General features: G+C 48.1%; 3 protein-coding genes across 4 annotated transcripts; all 3 read left to right on the forward strand.

Annotated features, from left to right (window-relative positions):
- Nucleotides 1-11,380: 11,380 nt before the first annotated feature.
- Nucleotides 11,381-14,023, forward strand: S100A3 (S100 calcium binding protein A3). Of its 2 annotated transcripts, none has more exons than XM_066255204.1 (3): nucleotides 11,381-11,443; nucleotides 13,081-13,226; nucleotides 13,667-14,023. In XM_066255204.1, the coding sequence occupies exons 2-3, from the start codon at nucleotides 13,086-13,088 to the stop codon at nucleotides 13,829-13,831; spliced, it is 306 nt and encodes a 101-aa protein (XP_066111301.1). In that variant the 5' UTR covers nucleotides 11,381-11,443; nucleotides 13,081-13,085; the 3' UTR covers nucleotides 13,832-14,023. The 2 variants fall into 2 exon arrangements, with proteins under 2 accessions (XP_066111301.1, XP_066111300.1); XM_066255203.1 differs by having other exon boundaries at nucleotides 11,431-11,552.
- Nucleotides 14,024-15,522: 1,499 nt separating this feature from the next.
- On the forward strand, nucleotides 15,523-17,690 carry LOC136323371 (protein S100-A4). The gene is made up of 3 exons (XM_066255205.1): nucleotides 15,523-15,595; nucleotides 16,462-16,617; nucleotides 17,396-17,690. Exons 2-3 carry the CDS (start codon nucleotides 16,477-16,479, stop codon nucleotides 17,558-17,560), a joined length of 306 nt encoding a protein of 101 aa, XP_066111302.1. The 5' UTR covers nucleotides 15,523-15,595; nucleotides 16,462-16,476; the 3' UTR covers nucleotides 17,561-17,690.
- Nucleotides 17,691-19,805: 2,115 nt separating this feature from the next.
- On the forward strand, nucleotides 19,806-23,695 carry S100A5 (S100 calcium binding protein A5). Its single transcript, XM_066255206.1, has 3 exons — nucleotides 19,806-19,846; nucleotides 21,583-21,734; nucleotides 23,413-23,695. Exons 2-3 carry the CDS (start codon nucleotides 21,597-21,599, stop codon nucleotides 23,554-23,556), a joined length of 282 nt encoding a protein of 93 aa, XP_066111303.1. The 5' UTR covers nucleotides 19,806-19,846; nucleotides 21,583-21,596; the 3' UTR covers nucleotides 23,557-23,695.
- The last annotated feature ends 226 nt before the right edge of the window (nucleotides 23,696-23,921 follow it).

Raw genomic sequence — 23,921 nt, forward strand, 5'->3', positions numbered from 1 at the left:
TTTCTCCCTTCTTCTCTGTCTATAAAAAAAAAAAAAAAAAAAATTGAACAGTTCTTTTTATAATTCATTATTTTCTTTTCATATTTTATTATTAGCATCCAGAAGAAACCAACTGGAACTTCCAATAGTCTGTCTAAAAATTTCCTTAGCCAGAATCATGTGCTCGTTTGATACCCTTTTCTGTTTTTATTAGAAGCCCTTTATAGTTTTCTCATTAACACAGAGAGTAGTGTTTCCAGATATTGTACCACTGCATAATGGGATTTGCTATTTCTTCAACTTCCAGTCACAATTCACTGCCCTTCAAACAATTACTAACAACCTCTTTGAGGTAATTCTAGCTTTCATTCATTGCCTGACCCCAAAGTCAATGATACCTGTTTTAGGTTTTCTTTTTTTTAAACTTCTCCTAGGTTTATTTATTTATTTTTTTGTGGCAGAGACAGAGTCAGAGAGAGGGACAGATAGGGACCGACAGACAAGAAGGGAGAGAGATGAGAAACATCAATTCTTTGTTGCGGTTCCTTAGTTGTTCATTGATTGATTTCTCATATGTGCCTTGACCTGGGGGGCTACAAGCAGACCGAGTGACTCCTTGCTTGAGCCAGTGACCTTGGGCTCAAGCTGGTGAACTTTGCTCAAACCAGATGAGCCTGTGCGCAAGCTGGCAACCTCAGGGTCTCGAACCTGGGTCTTCCACATCCTAGTTTGACGCTCTGTCCACTGCGCCACCTCCTGGTCAGGCCCTGCTTTAGGTTTTTGTAATGGCAGCATCTTACTCTCGCAGGCTTTTGATGAAAGATGCAAGGATCTTGCTCATGCTAACTTTTTAAACTTTTCCTATCACTTCTTCTTTCACGACACCATTTGGACTGCACCCCAATATATATTAGGGGACAATTTGACCAAATGTTTTCTCATTTCATAACAAAGATCTCTGACTTTCCAGCCTACACAATCAAGTCCTCATATCTCACTGCCTTCTCTCCTCCACTTAGCCAATTCCATATTTTAGATTCTTCTACTTGAGGGCTCCACTTTCAGATATAAAAATGTTTTCTAAACCTGGTTAATAATAGTGGCTTTACTTGTCCTACATAGCAAGAAGTCTAGGGTAGGCAGTTCAGGATCGGTTCAGGGTCCCAGAAATGCCATCTGACACTCAGTGTCTCTTCACTTTTTGCCCTGTAATCTAGAGCATATATGCTTTCCCCCTCATGCTTATTGCTGAATGATCACAATATGGCTGCTATACCTCCAGGTCTCACCATTCAAATTCCAAGCTGGAAGACAGAAAAAAAGTTTTCTCTTTTGTTTTTCTCCTTACTATCCGGCCAGGGCAGAACTGTTTAGTTCTTGAGCAGAGTTTAGAGAAAATATAGGGGGTCTAGGACAGTCTTTACAGCTAGTAAATGGCTCTCAAAGTAATAAATGACCACAAGGCAAAGATCAAATCCAGGGCCCTGCCGATGACAAGGGTCACATGGTAAAAATGAGGCAAGACCCTTTATGGAAACCTCAAAAAAGATTTAAAAGAGAGTATTTATTACATAAGAAGTGCTCTCCTCAAGTATTTCCACTTATGTCTCTTTGACCTTAACTATGTAAAATGAGTAGTCCCAGCTGCAACCAAATATTTTTAGCTGGGCATGTTGACACTTTGAAAGAAAAAATTAATTTTAGTAATAAGGAAAGAGTGGATGAATAGTTGACAAACAATTGACAATATTTTACTGAATTGTTTTCTTACTTCCCTGGGAAACTCTGATGCTTGGGAAGCACTTGCAGAGTAGCTAAGACTAGCGCTCCCCAGAGATGGAGAAAAAGCGAGTGAGAAGTTGCTGGGACATCTTGTTTGTCTCTCTTGCTGTTCTGCCTAAACTGCATGTCTGGGAATGGTGAGGCAAGACCAGGCAGGCTCTAGCAATAAAAAGTAAGAAGCCCACTTTTCTAATATCCTGTAGGAAAGGGAGCCAGTGAATACAGGTGAAGGAATCATGATAATGGTAAGTAATACTTCCACAACAGTTCTCTCTCTCTTTCTTTGTGTTTTTTTTTAGGTGAGGGACGGGAGACAGTAAGGCTGACTCCCGCATGTGCCCTGACCAGGATCTACCTGGCAACCCCATCTGGGGCTCATGGTTTAATCAACGGAGCTATTTTTATCACCTGAGGCCGATGCTGGGACCAACTGAGCTATCCTCAGCTTCCGGTGCCATGCTTGAACCAGCTGAGGCACTGGTTGCAGGAGGGGAAGAGGGAGAGAAAAGGGAGAGGGAGGGGGAGAGAAGCAGATGGTCACTTCTCCTGTGTGCCCTGACCGGGAATTGAACTGGGGAGTCCATATGCTGGGCTGATGCTCTATCCACTGAGTCACCGGCCAGGGCCCCACAGCAGTTCTCAAAGCTCTCATGGTGCACATTGTCATTCAACGGCGTGGTGACCCTGGGAGGAGATATCATTAGGCCCTGTTACAGAAAAGGAAACCAAGGGGGAAGAGCACCTGCAACTCATGGAGCACTCCCTTTAGCCAAGCTTGGTGCTGGGCCTTTTCGAGCACTCTCTCATTGACTTCTCAACAATTAGATGAAGGATATGCCTTTAGTTTCTGTACTTCACAGAGGAGGAAATAAGGTCTGGGGGAGGTTAAGTAAGGAGCAGGGCTGGGACTTGACCCAGGTCTCTGAGAAAAGGTCACACTCCTATGTGACCTGGGGGTGGTAGTCTGGGCCTTCCTCTTCTTACCCCAGCCATCTCCAAAGCTTTGGTTTTGTTTCAGGGGAAGGGGACCCTGGGTGAGCAGAGTCCAGATGCTCAGGATCAACAGGGAACAAGGTCCACTTGCTGGTGGTAGCACTATTGTAGTCTGATTGTTCACCATGGATTCCAGACTCTGGTGGGGCTCAGTTCCAGGTCCTGGGGCTGTTTTGGCTGGTGGAGATTGGCCTCAGCGGCTGTCTCTGGAGCTGCCCCAGCTGGCTAGGGAGTGAACAGAACTAGTTTCTTTTCCATCTGTACATTTGACAATCTCACAAATGTCAGACTTCTTAGCTAGTTTCAACAATCTTCCCTTGTCTTGTCTCTCTTCCCACATGTCTGTGCCAAGGCAGAGAGTAGGAGGGTCTAGAAAATGGCACTGTTTTCAGGACTGTTGGCCAGGTTCTCTCTCCTTTACCACTGGGATTGTGATCGGGAGGAGAGCCTCACGTACACATATTTCACCTCCCACTGGGTCCTACTGCCACTTTGGCTTTTGGTTTTTTGGGTCTACCCTTGGTAGCTTATTGACCCTCTAAAGAAAGAGAGACTTAAGGCAAAGGTGGGTTCTGAGACAGGGGGATGAATAAAATAAGTCTTCCTATGCTCCTGTCTTTAGAGCACTTGATCTCCTCACCAACTCACTGCTCCCATCTGGAAAATGGGCACAATTGGACATTGGCTTGGCAGTCAAAAGAAGTAGTAGGTCTAAGCCCCACAGGCTCTTTTTGACCCCATTTCAGATTTCCCTACCTCTATCCCCCAATTCTGGAGCAAAGGCCTTACTGGCTCCAACTCCAGGAATCAAACACCCCTTCCCATACTTTCCCTATACCTGGCTCAGATGATGAGAAAGGAGGTGAATCACTTTGAAAACATTCATTGGCCTCACGTGTCGCCCTGTCTCTCAGGTTTAGGTCCTTTTGGCATAACTAAGGTGACCAATCGTCCTCCTTTAGGGAGGACAGTCCTTTGTTTGTAAGTTCCATCCTCCCTCCAAAAGTGTCCTCCTACATGTCCTCCTTTTTTGATATTGGAAAACTAATTTGTAAATGTCTGTATTCAATCGATGCAGAGTCGATCCATTGCATGTTAAGTGACGTATTTGTGTTTGACATGATGATTCATCAAGGATCAGTACAGTGTGGTGAGATGCGATTATGAGACGCATGCGCTCTGCATGGAGACCTTGAGAGAGCATGCGATTTACCGAGCGCACAAATGGCTTTATGTACTTCTTACTGAAACACAACATGGCACATATGACATTGTAGACTCACGATTATTTCTTTTTTATTTTTTTCAAAGATTTTATTTATTCATCTGGGAGAGGAGAGACAGAGAGAGAGCGAGAGAGAGCGAGAGCGAGAGAGAGAGAGAGAGAGAGAAATAGAGAGAAAAGAGAAGGTGGGGAGGAGCAGGAAGCATCAACTCCCATATGTGCCTTGACCAGGCAAGCTCAGGGTTTTGAACCAGCAACTTCAGCATTCTGGATTGACGCTTTATCCACTGTGCCACTACAGGTCAGGCTCACGATTATTTCTTTCTCAGTAAATATTCAGTCATAGACAGGTAAGCACAATTCATATTTTATTAATTCATTATCTATTTAATAATTTCTAAATACGTATAATTTTATTTACAAGTATTTTCCCAAAATTCGAGTTTTAAAGTGGAAATCTAACCTCAAACAATATCTATTAATAACACATTTTGATTAAATAGTTGCATGAAATAGACATTTTTAATTAGAAAATGATAAATACACCTAAATATTACTCCAAATTAGCGGTTTTGTTTGATATTTAGTTTTGTTAATTTAGTTTCCAAAAAATTTGCCTACCATGATGTAATGTTTTCAGTTCCTAATGTGCTTGCATCATTTGTGTAGCTCTATATTTTATTTTTAATTTTAAATTTCATTTACGGGATGGAAAAGTCAAACAAAGAGAAAATGCCATTTCAATGATAAATTGAAAAAGGAATTTCCATTCCTCATATCAAAGAAAGATACCATTGTTTTTTTTTTAAATTAATTTTACTAGGGTGACATAAATAAATCAGGGTACATATGTTCAAAGAAAACATGTCCAGGTTATCTTGTCAATCAATTATGTTGCATACCCATCACCCAAAGTCAGATTGTCCTCCGTCACCTTCTATCTAGTTTTCTTTGTGCCCCCCCCCCCCCCGTAACCACCACACTCTTATCAATGTCTGAAAGATACCATTGTTTTCTGCAATGTTTGCAGCAGAGAATTTTGTATTGCAGTTGGGGGTAGAGCAGCGATAACGAAACACTTGACCACCAACAAACATAAGCAATTATTAGATGCATCAGCTTCCAGTTGTAAAGTAACAAGTTTTTTAAAACTTCAAATTATTCAGGCCTGACCAGGTGGTGGCGCAGTGGATAGAGTGTTGGACTGGGATGCAGAGGATGCAGGTTTGAGACCCCAAGGTCGCCAGCTTGAGCGCGGGCTCAGCTGGTTTGAGCAAGGCTCACCAGCTTGAGCTCAAGCTTGCTGGCTTGAGCAAGGGGTCACTCGGTCTGCTGTAGCCCCCCCAGTCAAGGCACATATGAGAAATCAATCAATAAACAACTAAGGTGCCACAACAAAGAATTGATGCTTCTCATCTCTCTGCCTTCCTATCTGTCTATTTCTATCTGTCCCTCTCTCTGTCTCTGTCATCAAAAATAAATAAAATAAATAATAAATAAACTTCAAATTATTCTGAAGATAAAAAACAGTTGGCTGCAATGGAGGCAACACTTGCATTTCATACTATAATTCACAACCAACGTTTTTGTAGTATGGATTGTACAACTAAACTATTGAAAAAGTTTCGCAATGCAAAATTTTCATGTGCCAGGACAAAACGCGAGGCTGTTTTGAAATCAGTATTTAAAAATTACTGTGACAAAATACTTACAGAAGACTTGAAAATTGCAGCATTTGTAATGATTTTATCTGATGCATCAAATCATAATGAAATTAAATTGTATCCAATAATAATAAGATATTTTAATGTTACCAAGGGCTTTCAAATAAAAATTTTAAATTTAGAATCCATTCAGGGTGAAACTTCTAAAATTTTGTCAAACCATCTATGCAGAGTAATAAATGAAAACAATTTGAAATCCAAAGTTGTTGCACTAACAGCTGATAAATACAAATACAAATTTTGATGGGCAAAGATACAAAGGGGTGAATACTGTGTATGTACAATTACAAGAGTTACTCCAAAAGAAAACACTAGGAATAGGTTGTAATGCACATATTTTGTCAAATCAACACAGCATCATGTGCCATGCCAATTGATGTAGAAGTAATAATAACTACAATTTATTTGCATTTTAGTTGTTTTACCATTCTTGTTGCTACCTTAAAACAATTTTGGGGGAAGCAAATGCTGAATACAAAAAACTTTTAGGATACTCAAAAGTTAGATGCTTGCTTTAACACCTGCTATAGAGCGTGCTCTACAATTATTTGAGCCTCTCTGTTCATATTTTTTAAGTTTAGACAAATGTCCTAAAATCCTGGAATTGTTTTTCAATAATAAAATATCTGAGATATTAATGTATTTTGTACATAATCAAGCATCTATTTTTCACAAAATGATTCAAAAGATTGAAGGTGAACACATTTCAGCTATGGAAGTTAGTCTTATTTTGAGTGACTTTATCCTTCAATATAAATCTCGTTTTGAAGAAAAATTTCTTCCTTTAATTATAAAAAAAAAATTGTCAGACTTAGAGGAATCAAAGCCAGCCATAACAGAAAAGTTTATCAAAGAAGTGCAGAATTTTTACCAGACATGTTTTCAATATATTGAAGAATGGTCTGAAACAAACATCATGGGAAATAAGTTTTTAATGGTGTTTTTTGACTTCATCGCAAGTATATTGGACAGATATTGAATCTTGTCTTGAGTTTTTATCTATAGAAATGCCAGACATCAAAATAGATGACAGTTGTCTCTTTGAAGAAATTAGAAGACTGAATGTATATTTAAATTCTGAAAAAACAATACAATGGGAAAATGAACACATCAAAGTTGATAAAAGATGGGTGGAAATATTCAGCCATTTCAAAAATGAACATATTTCATGTGAAAATTTATTTATTCTTGTTCAATTTATATTGTGCTGCCCTGGAACTAACGCAGCAGTTGAAAGAGTTTTTTTCAATTGCTAATGATTTTTGGACAAGCAAGAAATCGAGCTGCAGCACTTGCTGTAATATTCAATATGAAGGATATTTCTTGTTCAGATATTTCCAATATATTGTTACAAGATGATACATTGACAAAAAATAGTCATTCAATAGAAAAGCACTCATATAGATAATATTATCTAAATGAGTACTTTTTTCTTACAATTATTAAAAATTAAGACATGTAAGTATAATTACAATATAAAATATTACAAATGTTCTTATTATGCATTTATCATATTACAGTGTATTATTGTTGCAATGAATAAAATGTTTCTTTTATTTACTATATTGTTTTCTTCAATTTATTTTTGTCCTCCTTTTCATTGTAAAAAAATTGGTCACTTTACATAAGCACATGAACATTCAGGTGTTCGGGGACTCTTCATCTTTCTTTCTGAGGTGCAGAACTAGACTGACCTGTAGGGGGCAAGGCAGTTCCTGGGGAGGTCTTCGTAAGGCTATGGTGGTGATGACTGGGGCAGAGGCAGTGAGAGGTGGGGACAGGGAGAAGGTCAGTGCTGTATGAAGTCCTGCCAGACCAGACAGCACCTGCTCTCACCCCTCACACTCTTGCACTGCTCCTGCGGGGAGAGACCCACCCTTGCCCCTGCAGTGTGCTTCTCAGTGGTCAGCTCCACAGCTCACCTGGAGGAGAAGTCTGTTGAGAGGCCAAGGGTAGGGCTCTGCCAAGCTTATAGAATTGAGTAGACAGTGTGGACAGTGGGGCTGGGAGAGGAAGACTGATCCCTGTCAGGGCCTCGGAGGGGCAGTTTGTGTGATGTGCGCTTGGAACAATTGTAGAAAGGGGGATTCAGGGTGGGCACTGGGCAAAACTTCTAACAGGACAGGAAGAGTCCATTCACTGTGAGAAGAACTTGGAAAGCAAGAACTTGGGAAGCTTTACCTCCTCCTGTGTGGGGAAAGAAGGCTGGACAAAAGGACCTGGTGTAGAGGGCCTGGTTCTCTCCCTCCACCTTCCTTCTCCCTGATGCCTCCATCGAGGGACAGCGTGTGACTGTTGAGTTAGACTCAGAGACCTCTGCCCTGATAGTGTCTACAATAACAGCAAGTGATAGAGGGCACTTTTGACATCAGAGTCTTGATGTAGAAATCTTCCCAAGTCATTTTGGAGAGAAGGAAGTTAAAGCCCAAATCAGGTAAAGGATGTGCTCGAAGTTAGGTGGTAAGAGGATTTGTGGAGCTTGGAATTAGGGTCTGACCAAGGGTTTTTTCCATGATGGCCTTCCAACACCAAATACCAGTACTCAGACCCCTCTTTTTGTCCCCCCTGCCCCCACCTGTTCCTGTCTGGAAGTCTCAGCTTCTTCCCCTGAGCAAGCAGAGGTGACACCTCCTGGCTGAGAAACCTGAAAGGGTGGGCGATCAGAATGGAGCTTGGGAGCCAGGTGGCCCACTCTGCTCTGAGCACTCATATGAAGTTCCCCAGGCCCCATCACCATTTTTTCCCCCTTAGCTCTGCCTATTGTTCTCCCTGGCCTTTCATCTATTTACAGTCTATCATGCATGTATTTGTTATTATCTGTTCTCTCCACTCAATTGTCATCCTCACAGAGCAGGGACTTGGTCTGTTTTATTTATGGCTATATCCTCAATGCCTTGGACAGGTGTCTCTAAATATTTCTATAAATAATAAATAGCACTTAACCTTGTCACTGATTAGTTATGTGACCTTGGGCAAGTACCTACCTCTCAGTTCACATTTATGCCCCTACCATGCACTGGGCACCACTTATCTATGAACTTCGTATATATTAACTCATTTAAGCCCCACAGCATCCTATAAAGTGGTTACCATCATTATCCTCAATCATTGACAGATGAGGAATATGAGGCTGGGGCAGGGGTGAGGGGTGACTTGCTTCCGGGAGGTGACCGGTGACGAAGCTGGGATATCAAGGGTGAGAATAAGTACTTGACCTAGAACTGAGTTAATTGCTGGTCCACTCGCTCCCACTTCTGTGCCCTACTCCCCATAATTCTTTGCCTATAAAACAGGGCTAATTACAGCCTGCCCTAAGCTCCCTGTTGCTCACTCTCCTCACCCACAGGGTCTGAGTCTTCAAGGAGATGATGGCTCAGGCAAGGTTTGGGTGCTGTGGGCCTGGGATGAGCTCAAGGCATTATTATTTCTCTGGCTGCCTCCATGAGCATTGGGGTTCTTCAGAGGCCTGAGAGATGACCTCTCTTCCCCCTCCCACTCTCTTCTGGGTCTTGGGTTTTCTTTCCGTGAAATGGGAAGGGGTCTCTCAGGTTCAGAGATGAGGGAGGGAATGGAGAAGAGATATGAAGTGTGGAGAGGAAGAAACTTTCCTGTACCCTTCTAGGTTCTTCCAGCTGGTCTAATAATTAAATTGACATGAAACAGATTGACAAAAGAAAATATGCACATTTAATTATGTACGTACGCACGCATGGAAACCCCACATACATGAGTGAGTCAGAGGCCCCACATACATGAAAGTTTCAGAGACAAAAAGTTAAAATGAGATGTACATGACATTTTGAACTAAAGATGAGGCCAGGAGGAGGTGAGGGGCTTCCGGGGTGAGGGGTCATTGGTGGGATGATAAAAAGAGTAGGTGTTAAGTAATTAGATGTTTGTAGCGCCATATAAATAGGTCATAAAAGTTATTTCTGGCGATAACTCTTATTATAAACAAAGCCCCTAATTTAAATTCTTTAAGGGAGAGGTAAAAGTTTCTCGTAAACCCACAGGGTCTCTCTTGCCGTCAGCTCAAAATAAGGCACATGCCCGAGTGGCACATCTTGGGGAGGCCTGCTCTGAATCCCTTCAAAAGGTATTTCCACTTCTAGTCGAATGATAATCTGCCTGCTCTAGCTAAAAACAACAACAAGGAATGCCACATAGAATTAAAGAAAAACATTTTTTCAAGTATTTAAGTGCTGACAAAGCAGTAAGAAATGAAGAAAGCAAAATCTAAGTGCAAGCCGACTCCAGGGAGCGAGCAGGGCACCTGCGCCCCTTGTGCCCCGAAGGCGTTGTCCAAGCTGCCGAAGCGATGTTTGGTTCTGATGGCTGGCGGAGTGAAGGAGACAGAGGTAAAGCCCGGGGTTCACCAGAGGAGGGGAGACAAGGGGGACACCTCTCCATTATGCTGGGACCCTAAAGGGCTACACATTAAACTAAAAGCCAGAGGAAACCTACCGCACCTCACGGAACTGCAAGGAACAGTGGTGCCGAATGGAGCTGTGGAAGGCAGGAGCTAGGCTTGAGGAGCTGTAGCCACAGGTAGTGCATGCAGGGCTCTGCAGTCCACGTTCATCCACAGTATTATGTGGGGGCGTATGTGAGACAGAACTAGCTTAGACAGCTGCAAGTGGCTCTCTAAGCAACACACCTTCTTCTTGTGCTTCAAAGACATCTGTAGGGGTTCAGAATGAGTATCCCCAGAATGTACCACCCTAGCATGTGGGTTACTGGAGCTGAGCTGAAGAAATTGAGGTCCAAAAGTGTCAGGAAGAGCTTTTACATCCCCCTTAGCTGCCTAAAAGAATTTAGATAAAGGACCTGGTCCAGGAAGAGCACTATCACCAGAAAATCTGCAAAGAATGTGGGCAAGGTGTAGAAGGGGAGATTCAGCAAGGCTTGGAGACAGTCCTCATTGTGTCTCATCGTCTCTTCCTGGCCCAGCAAATATTTGTTTTTCCATCTCCACATGAATTTCCTTTCTCCTCTTCGAAGTCCCAGACCTGAACCCCTTTCTCCTTAGTTCAGAATAGCATATGAACCCCACTTGTCTGACCACCTGTGGGTCCCATATTTTTACGCAGCTCCCAGTATGTACAAAATTAAAATATTTTTCTCTTGTTAAGCTATTTTATGTTAATTTGATTATTAGACCAGCCAAAGAACCTAAAAGGGTAAAATAAATTCTTTTCCTTCCCAACACATCCTACAGATGATCTCCTCAGGGAAGTGAGCAGTTACCAGCCGAAAGCAACCAAATGCAAAGTAAGATGGAGATCATCAGGGAAGGGGGTGTCCATGGCCTTCATCTTCTCACTTATAAATGAAGGGCTTAACCAGATGCTCCAAGATCCCCTCTGGCACAGGGGTTCTTTGTCTGTTCCCACTTCGCTTTCTCTGGTACCTGTTAGATTGAAGTATAGGTGATGGATGTGATGAGCTAGCCCAGAAGGAGACAGGTGGGAAGCTGTCCCAGTTCCCAGCCCGGGGGAGGGCAGAGTGGGAATGAAGGGGGGTGGTGTCTGAGGCCCAGACTGGGCTTTTGATGAAGCATGGGTAGGTGGGTGGGTAAGCGTGTAATAGGGCTTCCAGGGAAGGAAGCAAGGGAGCCCCTGGGGGCACCCTCAGCTTGACCTACTTGGGCTTCCTTATAATTGCTCCCTTCCTCCTTGGCAGACTACAAATAGGGATATGCTGCCTCTATGGTCCTACAGTTGACACGCCAACACCTGTGGTAAGTGCCAGCTGCTTGGGTCCTGCTCTGGATGGCGACTCAGGGTCTGTCTCCTGGCACAGGGTCTGGGCATGGGACTGGAGATGTCACCACAGCAGGGTCTGATGAGGTGAGGGGAGTCAGAAAAAGTGGACCCAGGGGTTCCCTTGTACAGTGAAGGGCTGTTGGGAAGTTTGGGTTTGGGGGTGTGCACAGCTGAGGTCTAGCCCTGGGGTGGTGCAATGGGCTAAAAGCATTGGTGATACCCTCAGTTAGCTCCTTCCTCTTTCTCTTGTTTCCTTCCTTCTTTCCTGCCAGTGGGTTGAGACAGACCAGGCTGCATGGGGAAGAGAGGATTCCCTTCAGTTTCCAGGCACCAATCTTCTGGAAAAGCAGCAGTGGTGGCGCCAGGCAGGCTGGCAGAGGCCCAGGAGGGCAGCTGAGCACCTCTGAGATTCCTTATTCCTTGGGCTCATCGTCCTTTCCTCTCCTGGGAATGTGGACACCCTGCTTCAATCCTGGGCTATGACAAAGAGTTAGACCTTGGGGGTGCTTGGCCTCATTCCCCATTTCTGCCTCCTCCCCCGTAGCCACAACCATTTGCTGGCAGTTTGCTTTGTAAGGCCCAGCAGAAGGGGGATCATTACGGGGAGAGGCTTGGCTCTGGTTCCTTTGTGTTGCAAGACTCCCATCTCTTGGGAGACCCAGGAATGAGTCATTGGGCTCATATGAAAACAACATTTTCCTTTCTGGTTGCCTTATGGTTTCACTAAGCTGGAGGTGTCCTCCCATGAGTACAGTGAAAGAGGGCCAGTGGAATGGGGTGGGGGGAAATTCCAGGAGGAGTTCCCCTCTAACAGAACAGGGTAGCCCTATGCAGAACGTTCTGTCTCAAGACCCCCAGAGGTCAGGGGGATGGCCTCAGATAGGGCAAATTAGAGATAGGTAAATACCTGAACTGGCTCTCTGTTTAAGCCTGTGAGATGTGATTGACCCCACTTTAGAGGTAAGGTACCTGAGGCCCAGACAGGGTAAACAAACGGCTCATCCAGGGTTGCACAGCTAGTGAGAGGGAGGGGGTATTCTAGAAGCATTTCCTTTGGATGCAGGAAATGCTTCTGAGTCAGGGGAGGAGGGATGTGGAGGGTTGGTGAGGAGGTAGGGGTCCTTCTCAGACCTGACCCTTCCTGAGAATGTCCAGTTTCTCCAAGGGCCCAAGGACAGGGAGCATGGGGACAGGGATCGCTTTGAGCAATTCCTACAAAAGCTCTGGGGTCCTGAAGGGAAAAAGGCTTCCAGGACCAAGGGCTGTATGCCCTGAAGTAGTGCAGGGTGGAACCGAGTCCTTCCTGGAAAAGGTAGAGAGAATCAGGGACTCCTCAGGGATACCCCATGGACTTTGCCATGATGTTGGAGAAATTGATGTCAGGAGACCTCTGTTCAGGAAAGTAACAGAGTAGGGCAAGGGGCAGTAGGAAAATACCATAGATTAGGTGGCACTGATGAGATGGGGGGCTGCTCAGAGGAAGAGAGCCTCGTGGGACCAGAAGCCTGGGAGATGAAAACAGGTCTGGGGACGGTCTTGGAAACATAGAGGGTAGAGTTGCATGGAGGTGATGTGGGCTTGTGCTGTGGGTCACATCCCTGTTCTCTGACAGTGAGGATGGCTAGACCTCTGGAGCAGGCGGTGGCTGCCATTGTGTGCACCTTCCAGGAATATGCGGGGCGCTGTGGGGACAAGCACAAACTCTGCCAGGCAGAGCTCAAGGAGCTGCTACAGAAGGAGCTGCCCACCTGGATGCCGGTGAGCACCTGGGGTGCCCCCCTGTGGGGAAGAACTGCTTGGACAAGCTCTGAGCCTAGGGCAGCAGGAGGGGGAGGCTAGCCCCCTGGGAGGGGGTGCTGGGAAGGGAACTGCCAAGGCGGGGGTCTCAGTTTCCTCATCACACAGGCTGCCTTGCAGGGCCGTGGGGAGGGTGGCGGGAGAGCACTCTGAAGGATGCCTACCACACGGGGGCACTCAGGAGCCCTAGTGGGTGTGCAGTAAATGGCCCAGAAGGAGGATTTGGGAGGGGGATTGGCATATGAGTTGTCAGGGCAGGTAGGTGAGGTTGACCTCCAGAAGGGATGCTGGTTGGGATGAGTGAGATCACCCAAGAGTGGAGGGGGGACAGTACGTGTGTGTGTGAGTTGTTCAGCCCTCTTCAACCTGCCCCCTACCCACCCTACCCATCCTCTCCACAGACAGAGTTTCGGGAATGTGACTACAATAAATTCATGAGTGTCCTGGACACCAACAAGGATTGCGAAGTGGACTTTGTGGAGTACGTGCGCTCGCTTGCCTGCCTCTGCACCTACTGTCATGACTACTTCAAGGACTGCCCTCCGGAGCCACCCTGCTCCCAGTAGCCTTTGCTCAGGCAGGTGGAGCTGCCTGCGGGCAGGGGTCTGCTCAGATCCGCTCCATCTCTGCCTTGAGGTGGTCCTGAGCATGTTGCTACACCCCACTTCCTTCTCTCCCGCACCCTCTCCATGGGGAGTCTCCAGGTCTCCCTTGATAACTTAAAACCATTTTGCCCATGGGGGAGGGCACATGTGGGGTCCTCTTCCTAGGATCACAGCTAGTGACATGTAAAGCAGCCACCCTCTGCCCCCCTGCAGCGGCCCGGGACGCCTCCCTACAGTGACCCAGGATGGGCTTGGGTGGGGATCTGCTTTGAGGCTGTCCGGGCTCATTAGAGTGTGTGCATGCATGAGACCACAACAGGAACAGGCCTGTTCAACTCCTAATAAACAACTGGTGTCACTGGGCTTGGTTTGGTTCTTCCAAGTGGACAGCCAGAGCCTTGGGGCAGAATCCACTGACAGCCTCGCTTCTCCCTGGCCTTTTCCACCGGAGAACAGGAGGCGGAGGACAGTTTCAGATCTTGCAGAAATAAAATAGTCTCAACAGTCCAGAGGGAGGGGATGGGATCTACACAAGGACGATGTCCAGGGGAGACTGGGGTCCCTCTCTCCCTTTCTGGGGTCTTGGAGGTAGAAGCTGCTTTGGACTGTGGAGGAGAGAGGGCAGCCTGAGGTTCCCTGGGGATGGAACTCAGTCCTCATGACAGGATGTTCTGAGTGAGGGTGGGGCCATGGGGGCTGGATGGGTTTGTTCCCTGCCCCGGGCTATGGGAGCCCAGAGTGCGGCGCTAATAGGATTCGGGTGCCTGAAGTCTGATTAGGGCGTTGTCTCAGCCAGGGAGGGGTAACTTTGCATTGAAGTGGAAAGGGGAGACCTTGGAGCAGACCCCATCCCTGAAACCACAGCCACCTGAAGGTCTTAACCCCCCACTTTTGACCCTCACTAAATCCTTGAATGCACACTCCACCCTAAGAGGTTAACCCTGGTCCCTAATGCCCCTATTTTGTGCCTCCCCACTTTTCATTCCTGCCACCCACTCAGCTCTAAACTCCCGCTTCTGAGACCTTCCCTGTCCCTCCTACTCCTGGTAACTTCAATCCACTCCTGAATCGCCACGCCTGACTCCCTACTCCATCACTACCTCACCCAGGACCCTTCTCCACTGACGAGCTTGAGTGGTCCTCATGCCTCCCTTGAGTGTAGCCTGTTCCTCTTCCCCGACCTTCAGCTCCTGCCCTGGGCCTCACTCAGCATGGCAGACAGCCCTTTGGGGAGGGGAGAAAGACATGTGAGCAGTCCCAAGCTCTGAGCCTGGGGTCTCCTCCCTTAGTTCCTGGGCAGTCACATGTCCAGGGAAATTGCCCATCCATCACCCACCACACCTGAATCCCCTTTCTTAGCTGCTGTGGGGGACCATTTGCTCCCTGATCCCCACATCCCCCGCATAGACTGCTATGCATAAAACTCAAGCTGAGCTGTGTGTCTTGGGGGGTGCCAATTCAGGTCCTGGCCTGTGCCCACTGGGGGTCTCCTATTATCTATCTTTGGCTCCCTAGAGCAGGAAGCTGGGTTTCCAGGCTGGGTCAGTGAAGGGGGCGCTGGCATGCACCACATTGGCCCAGGCAGGAGGGCTGTCTCCTGCTCTCCCCCATCCCCTGCCATGGGCAGGGCTTGACTGGGGTATAAATAGGTCAGACCGCTGAGCTTTCCCCATTCTTCCTGTTTCCCCAACCCTCTCTACTCAGCGCTTCCTCTCTCTTGGACTGGTGAGTTGTGGTCACTGACTGGCATGCAAGGGGTGTTGGGCTGAGGCTCAGGGGAGAAAAAGGGGAGGCCGGTGGGGGCCAGATGTGCTAAATGGGTCCAGATGTGAGATTCCAGTGGGGAGGCTCTGGGGTGGTATGTGTGTGTGTGTGCACCCAGACAAGTGCAAGAGAGAGAAAACAGACAGAAAGATGCATGTCGTGGATGAATTTGAGCTATAGAGTATGTTTTATTGCTGTAGTATGTTTGGTGTGCATGTGACCTGTGGGTGTGCATATTGGCTTGTGTTCGCTAGCTTGCACAAGCCTGTGTGTGCATACTCCAGTGTGGGAAGCAAAGTGAAGTCAGAAGGCAACTGTGGGCTTTTGTCTGGTAGCGTCCCGTGAGCCTCTGCCCAGCACACAGCAGCCCAGCCCAAGGGAGCCTCTCGGCATCCCTGCCTCTGTCATCTCACCCTGCCCCTCCCTAAGCGAGACCGCTGGTGTTTTCCGCTACAGGCTTTTGGGCAGGCTTCCAGCAGCCTCGCCCAACGCTGGGAGGGAGAAGAATGTGCTGGGCGGGCTGCTCTGGGCTTGGCTGTGGGACCAACGGATTGAGTGGGGCCCCGGCAGCTTGCTGCCTGAAATCCAGAGCCCGTGCAGTGGGTCCTCAAGTATTTGCTGACGAAGCACCTGTTTCCCACTGTGCACACCCTCCCTGCCAGGAGCTGTGCCAGCGCCCCCTTCACTAGCCCACCTTTTCGGGCTTCCCCTAAGGTAGCAGCAGTATTTCACCAAGTGCTCCTTGAGTGATGAGAATTAGGTAGGACGTTCTAATTATATATCTGGGGTGGGGAAAGTAAGGGTGCCTCTGTGACCCCCGCCCCCAGATCTCAACTGTCATCATGGCATCCCCCCTGGAGAAGGCCCTGGACGCGATGGTGTCCACCTTTCACAAGTACTCGGGCAAGGAAGGTGACAAATTCAAGCTCAACAAGTCAGAGCTAAAGGAGCTGCTAACCCGGGAGCTGCCCAGCTTCCTGGGGGTGAGTGACTATGGCCTGGGGATGAGTCCCACCATGGGACATGCCCCACGGAGATGGGTTAGGGCCCTGGGAGGCATCAGTCTTTCTGCAGAGCAGTGGCTACAGCTGGCATCTATCACTGAGTTGGGGAAGTTGGGGCAGAGAGCTTACACTGGTTGTGGGGAGGAGGGGGTTGTGGGGGGGCAGAGGCAGGGTGGGTCCCGACCATTCACTTCCCGTTGCCCAGCAGAAAGGTGGCTGAGAATGAACAGGTGAGTTCGGACCAGACTGTTGGCCAGGGGCTTTGCACAACTTAACTGAAGGGCAACTAAAGCTCAGAGAGGCTAAGCAACTTCCCAAGGTAGTCAGTGTGCAAAGCTGAGATCTGCGAACCTGGGTGGTCCACTATTACTCCAGCAAAGAACAATTTTTGAGTTTCTATTTGGCTTTAGATGTGAAGACACAGTTATGGAGACACACACCTATTTCCCCTGATCAGTCACAGCTTCCATCTTGTATCAAACTTTATGCAGTTTACATATTGCTTTCATGACTACTATCTAATTGAATTCTTAAAAAGACCTCGGGGGAAATGTGGTTCCCTTTTCCAGTTGCATCCTGGTACCCATATTTCCATACCTGCAAGTAACCCACCTCTTACCCTAGCTTAGCCGCAAGGGCTGGAGTCCCAAAGCTGGCCCTCCAGGAGGGGCTGAGCCCTATCTGCAGGTAGAAGCCTGGTCTACTCGCAGCTCTGTCTCCTGGGGTTCCAGTGTCTACCTGCCTTTACCCCCTGCAGAAACGGACAGATGAAGCAGCGTTCCAGAAGCTGATGAGCAACTTGGACAACAACAAGGACAACGAGGTGGACTTCCAGGAGTACTGTGTCTTCCTCTCCTGCATTGCCATGATGTGCAACGAGTTCTTTGAGGGTTTCCCTGATAAGCAACCCCGGAAGAAATGAAGGCTCCTCAGATTCAGTGGGGGCCTGCCAGGTGGGGTCTTCCCTGTGTGCATTGGGCACAAAACCTCACCTGGCTCTTCCAGACATGTGCAGGATTCTGAGCGAGTTCAATAAAGATTCTTGGAAGCTATGAGGCTGATGGTCTGAAAGACACTGGGGGCATGAGAAGAGGTGGAGAGTGTTGGGAGTTGAGCTGGGTTTTGTGGAAAGAAGACTGGTGGAGGTGCGGAGGGATGTGGTGTGACTCTGTGTGTGTGTGTGTGTGAGTGTGTGTGTGTGTGTGTGTGTATGTGTGTGAGAGAGAGAGACAGACAGAGTTGACTCTGATGGGACCAAAGGCAGATAAAGCCCCTTCCCCAAAAGCTTGGAATGTCCCAATTGTGGCATCTTAGCTGGGCACTTGCCCCTCCTGCCTCTCCTCTGGCAGGACCTCTGACTGAGGCTGGGACAGTTGAAGGTCATATCTGCTCCCAGCTGGTGTCTGGAATGGAGTTTATGCGGCCTGGGGCGAGGTGGGGGAATGGGCTAAGGCATGGGGAGGCTAGCGTGGGATGTGGAGGAGGGCTCAGTCCTGACAGTTACAGCCCAGGCCCTGTCCTGCCACCACTTTCCAGCGAATGGTTTAAACCCCGCAGGGATGGATGAGTCCTTCCTGGACATGGTCGGATCCGAGAGGTGATGTGGAAGGAGACAAGGCCTTTCTTTACCAATAGCCCGAGAATACTGTCCTGTCTCTGCCCCAGAGGCACTGGGATGAGTGAGATCTGTTATTGGTTTGGAATCACGTTCCTTCAGAGGAGCACAAAGGACCTCGGAAGGGATGAGTGGACAGTGGCTGTGGTGGGAATGAGGGTGAGAGTGGGAGGTGGTCATAATTTTGAAGACGAAATTTCAGACATATGATCTGATAAACAAAATTGAGACATTCCCTTCCCCCTACCCCTCCCCCCAAATCAGGCATGATGTTGCTTTTCCTTAGGTTAAAGGCCAGTGGCTCCAGCCTCCAGTGGGTGGGACTGAGATGAGCTTTCCAGGCACAGCTGGGTGATGTGGGGACCTTTAAGGAAGAGCTGAGTGGAGGGCAGGTCCAGAGGCAGGGAGGGTTTGGTCCCCTTAACCTATTAAGCTTTCTCTTTTTCTACTCGTCACATTGTGTTTTTCTCTTATGTTTCAGAAGAATGGGGTAGGTGACTTAGATATTCCCTCAGAGTGTGACTAGAGAATTTGGTCCAGGAAAAAGTTTGCCTCTTGCCCCTTCTCGGTCTGCCCTCTGCCCTGCCCAAATCTGCCCACCATCCTGGGAGGGGCCTCCCTTGAGCTTTTCCTGCTTCACCCTCTACTTTGGAAACTCCTGTTGCTAGGCAACCAGTCCCTGCTGCCTCTCTAGCTTTGCCAGCTGGGGGTGGGAGTGGAGTGGGGCCAGCAGGGAGGACACAGACAAGCTAGGGTGGGGCTCAGCAGCCATCAGTGCTAAGCCCTATGGTTCTGTTTTCAGACTTGGACTGGTTGGTGGTAAAACAATGAGTTTCTCTTGGGATAAAGAAACGCTCCCTGACCCCTACCCCATTCATTACAGCACGTGGAACCTGTTCCCCCTAACCAAAAACTCTACCTCATTACCAGGACCTACCCTTCTTGGATCCCCTCTCCAACCTCTGATTCTCAGTCCTCCAGTCCAAAAGTCTATGAGAATTCTTTCCCATGATGTTGAGTGAGGTTTGGAAGAAATCATTCATTTGAGAGCCTTTAACAACCTTAGGCTCCATACTAGCTAACAAATGACCTGGATCATGCCCTTGGCAAGAAACATCTTCCCCCAATTCCCATCTGTAGGTGCATCTTCTCTGCTCTTGGTGGGGGTAAAGCCCAGGTGCACAGTGGCCTAGGGCATGGGAGATACCCTGTGTCTGGCCCACACCTCCTGGGTCTCCTTTCTAGGACAGCCTGGCTTCTCTTCTTCTGCCCTCTTGATTCATCAGATGGTGAATTCTGTTTTTTGGTTGGAGAAACGAAGCTTCCAGCATTGAAGATGTTTATACCATGGTGGGCTCAGTGTGCCCTGTCCTCTCTACATTTGGAAATAGGAAGGTGACATTGGCAAAAAGGATTTTCCCCCAGCCCTGTCCCAGGAGGCTCTGACCTGAGTCTCCTCAGGTCCCTGGTCCCTTCTCATTGGTCCTGCCCCTCCTCTGATTTCCTGGGGACTGGAGAGAGGGAATAAAGGCAGAGAGCAGAGGGAGGGAGCTTGTTTCTGCTACGTGGGTTCTCTGGCTCGCTCCTTCCGTGGTAAGTCCTTTTTTCTGATCTCCCTGCTTTTCTATATGGTGGCACAAGCTGGGTGATGAGGCCAGAGGGTGACAAGCTGTGGTGATCTCCACAAGGAAGGCCCAATTCAATGAGTGGGCATGTGCTCAGTGAGGAGAGGGCAGGGAATTTGAACTGTGGCTTTTAGCATTTCCTGAGAAAGGGCTCTGGGAGTAGAGGTAAGGATTGGAACCAGCCAGGATGTTGCTGCCATTGCTCAGAGGCCCTTGCCTCCATTGTAGTCCTGGCTGTCTCTGGGAGGTGGGAAGAAGCCCAGGTTTTGGGAGGTGAGAGGTGAATGATAGGTCCAGTTTAAGAATCGTGGGGTGGCCTGACCTGTGGTGGTGCAGTGGATAAAGAGTCAACCTGAAACGCTGAGGTCACCGGTTTGAAACGCTGGGCTTGTCTGGTCAAAACACATATGGGAGTTGATGCTTCCTGCCTCCCTTCTCTCTCTCTTTCTCTCTCTCCCCTCTTTCTTCTCCTCCCTAAAATGAATAAATAAATAAAAATTTAAAAAATACATATTAAAAATAAAAGAATCGTGGGGTGGTCTTTGTGCTGAAGGTGAGAGCCAGCAGAGTCTTCCACCTTGCCCTGGACTCTGCACAGATTTACCTGCAACTGCCAATTTCTTGGGTGTTGTCTCCTTCCTCCCGGAGGGGGAAGTGGTTTTCAAGTCTGAGTCACAGGCACTCCGACTGCCTCTTGCAGCTGTGGTTATGGACTAGAAGGCCCCATCCAGTGCAATCTCTGGATCCAGCTCTCAGAATGATACTGGAGATTTCAGTGAGCTACCTGCCTTGCTGCCTTGTGGCCAGTCTGTGTGTGTAGTTCTCCAGAGACTGGAGACCAGCTGGACAAGTCCAATCACCTCTGTTTTATTTCCTATTGAGAGCTTATCTCCCAATTCCAGCTCTAGCCTCCTCCAACCTCTGGACTCTCTCTGTGCCTTGTTCCTCACTTCTATAATGGGACACTTCCCAAATAACAGGACGTTCAGGCAGCCAGGCAAAGGAGGGTGACAAGGGTGAGGACTGCCTCTGTAAATGAATGCTCAGGTTGGATAAGAAGGGAGAAAATCCTGACTCTTTATCTGCTTCATCATCTGTTACTAGTTCTTCTTTTGGGGAGGTCATCTTGTCATCTCTCTGTCCCTAGATCTCTTTTCAACATCCCCTAAGCAGGGGATGTTTGTCTCCTTCAGTGGCTTGTCCATCTTATGAGGGGTGGGGCAGAGAGAGAGAGAGAGACAGGAAGGGAGAGAGATAAGCATCAACTCTTAGTTGTGGCACTTTAGATGTATGGATTCCTTCTCATACGTGCCTTGACTTGAGGTGCTCTAGCCAAACCAGTGACCCTTTGCTCAAGCCAACGACCTTGGGCTCAAGCCATTGACCATGGGACCATGTCAATGACCCCATGTTCAAGCCAGCAACCCTGTGCTCAAGTTGGTGAGTTTGTGCTCAAGTCGGCAACCTTGGGATTTCGAACTTGGGACTTCAGCATCCCAGGGCGACACTGTCCACTGCACCACCACCTGTCAGGCTAAAACCCGTCTTGACACATTTGGATCCACTTGTTAGTGGATTTCAGTTTCATCATGGATTCTAGTCTCTGGTCCTTGAGGGAGGGGTCTGGGAGCTGGGCTAGTGAGAGGGGCAGCAGAAGGTCTGGGTTCCCAGGAAACGTGACCTGCCCCCTACTGTCCCCTCCAGAGTTGCACACCATCATGGAGACCCCCCTTGAGAAGGCCCTGACTACTATGGTCACCACTTTCCACAAATATTCGGGTAGGGAGGGCAGCAAACTGACTCTGAGTAAAAAGGAACTAAAGGAGCTGATCAAGAAGGAGCTGTGTCTTGGCGAGGTAGGTGACTTTCCTGTCCCCCACTCCCCAAAGTTCAAGTGCTCCCTGTGGGCACCATGGGAAGGGAGAGGGAAAAGAGTGACCTTTGGACTCAATCCAGGGACCATGGGGTCATGTCTATGATCCCACAATCAAGCCAGTGACCCCTCACTCAAAGTGGTGAGCCCGCACTCAAGCTGGTTGAGATCACGCTTATGCAGGTGATCTTGGGTTTTGAACCTGGGTCCTCCGCATCCAAGTCCAATGCTCTATCCACTGCACCACCTTCCTGGTCAGGCTTTACAGTTAAAAAAAAAATGGAGGCTCAGATATATCATATAACTTATCCGGGGACACAGCTCGCGAGAGGCTGAGCTGGAATTGCAGCCAGGCCTGTGCATCACTCTCCCCTTTTCCTTTAAAATTCTGTCCAGATACTTCTCCTTTCATACCCTGAACCCCAGTGGGCCTCCCCAGAGAGAAGCTCTCTTTAGTGTGCCCTATGGGCAGGGGACTGAAGCAGGTGTGGGTGTCACCAGGTCTGCTCTCTGGCCTTCCTGCCAGGTTCCCTGTATCCTGGAGTTAATGAGGGCAGAGGGAGGGGCCACAGGTACAGTAGGGGTTAATTACAGGAGGTCAGAGGCCCTGGGGAGGGCCTGGCTATAACAGGAGCCCAGACTGGGGACAAGGATTGCATCACAGAGAGGCTGTTTCCATCTCTGTATGTCCTGACATTTTGTCTCCTGTGGGAAAATTAGAGGGCAGTGAGGAGGGGCGGGCAGGATGTCTGTATTTTCTGCCTGTGTTACTCTAGGGCTCTGTCTCCATTCTCTCTGTGGAGCTGGGCTGAAAGGCCAGGGAATGAGACAGAGATTACAGTTGGGTGCCAGGCATGCCTCTCCACATAGCTGTCCTGCACATTCTCCTAGCAGATGACAGGAACTGTGGTTTCTCAGCTCCAACACATTGCTTTCATGGAAGGATGTGTAGTCTGGGTTAATCCTCAACTATCCCTTATAGCAGGGGTCCCCAAACTACGGCCCGCGGGACGCATGTGGCCCCCTAAGGCCATTTATCCGGCCCCCGCCCCACTTCCGGAAGGGGCACCTCTTTCATTGGTGGTCAGTGAGAGGAGCATAGTTCCCATTGAAATACTGGTCAGTTTGTTGATTTAAATTTACTTGTTCTTTATTTTAAATATTATATTTGTTCCCGTTTTTGTTTTTTTTTTTTTTTTTACTTTAAAATAAGATATGTGCAGTGTGCATAGGGATTTGTTCATAGTTTTTTTTATAGTCCGGCCCTCCAATGGTCTGAGGGACAGTGAACTGGCCCCCTGTGTAAAAAGTTTGGGGACCCCTGCCTTATAGGGACAGAATAAGTCAGACTGGGATCATTGTCAATGTCACATTGTCACCAAGCAGTTACTATTAGGTGTTATAGAAAATTTGGATTATTATTTGTTTGGGTGGTGGGAAGTGGTGAGGAAAAGAGAGGCCGGCTTTGCCTTCCTATTGTAGTTTATTTAAGTTCAGGTGTCAGGTCCTCGTGTCCCTGCTTGGTGCCAGGCCCCTTGGGCTGGGGGGAGACTGGGGGTCGAGATGCTCAGAGTGTTGACCAGAGGATGGGAGGCACCCTTGCAGTGGTGGGATGGGTCCGAGAGGGGTGGTGACCTGCCTCTCTACCTGGGCCCTCCAAGAAGATGCAGGAGAGCAGCATTGATGACCTGATGAAGAGCCTTGACAAAAACAGCGACCAGGAGATCGACTTTAAGGAGTACTCGGTATTCCTGACCACGCTGTGCATGGCCTACAATGACTTCTTCCTGGAGGACCACAAATGACTGGGCTCAGCTCCTGCCCCAGCCCTTGCAGCTCCTCTCACAGATGCCCTGAGGCCCTGGGCCCTCCACTCCCTCCCAGAGGGACCCTGCTTCAGCTTTCCCTTTTAGCAGAGGAAATAAAGATTTTCCATTTCAGGTGTCTGGAGGCTGGTTTTGCAGATGTTTAGCCATGTTGACTGGGGTGGGGTGAGGCAAGGCAGAACTTCTCCTGGAGTAGATTGAGAGCCCCTGGGTGTGAAGGTCCTGGGCTCCTACTCCCTTCCCTGGTTTTCTCACTGCAGGTGCCACTGAGCTTATCCGGGCTTAGTTTTGTCCTTCTAGAAAATGGGCAAGTGGGGCCAGGCTTTTGCTTGCCTTCCATGGAT

The sequence above is a fragment of the Saccopteryx bilineata genome, chromosome 2 (assembly GCF_036850765.1).
Source record: "Saccopteryx bilineata isolate mSacBil1 chromosome 2, mSacBil1_pri_phased_curated, whole genome shotgun sequence".
In the NCBI taxonomy this organism is placed as follows: Eukaryota; Metazoa; Chordata; class Mammalia; order Chiroptera; family Emballonuridae; genus Saccopteryx; species Saccopteryx bilineata.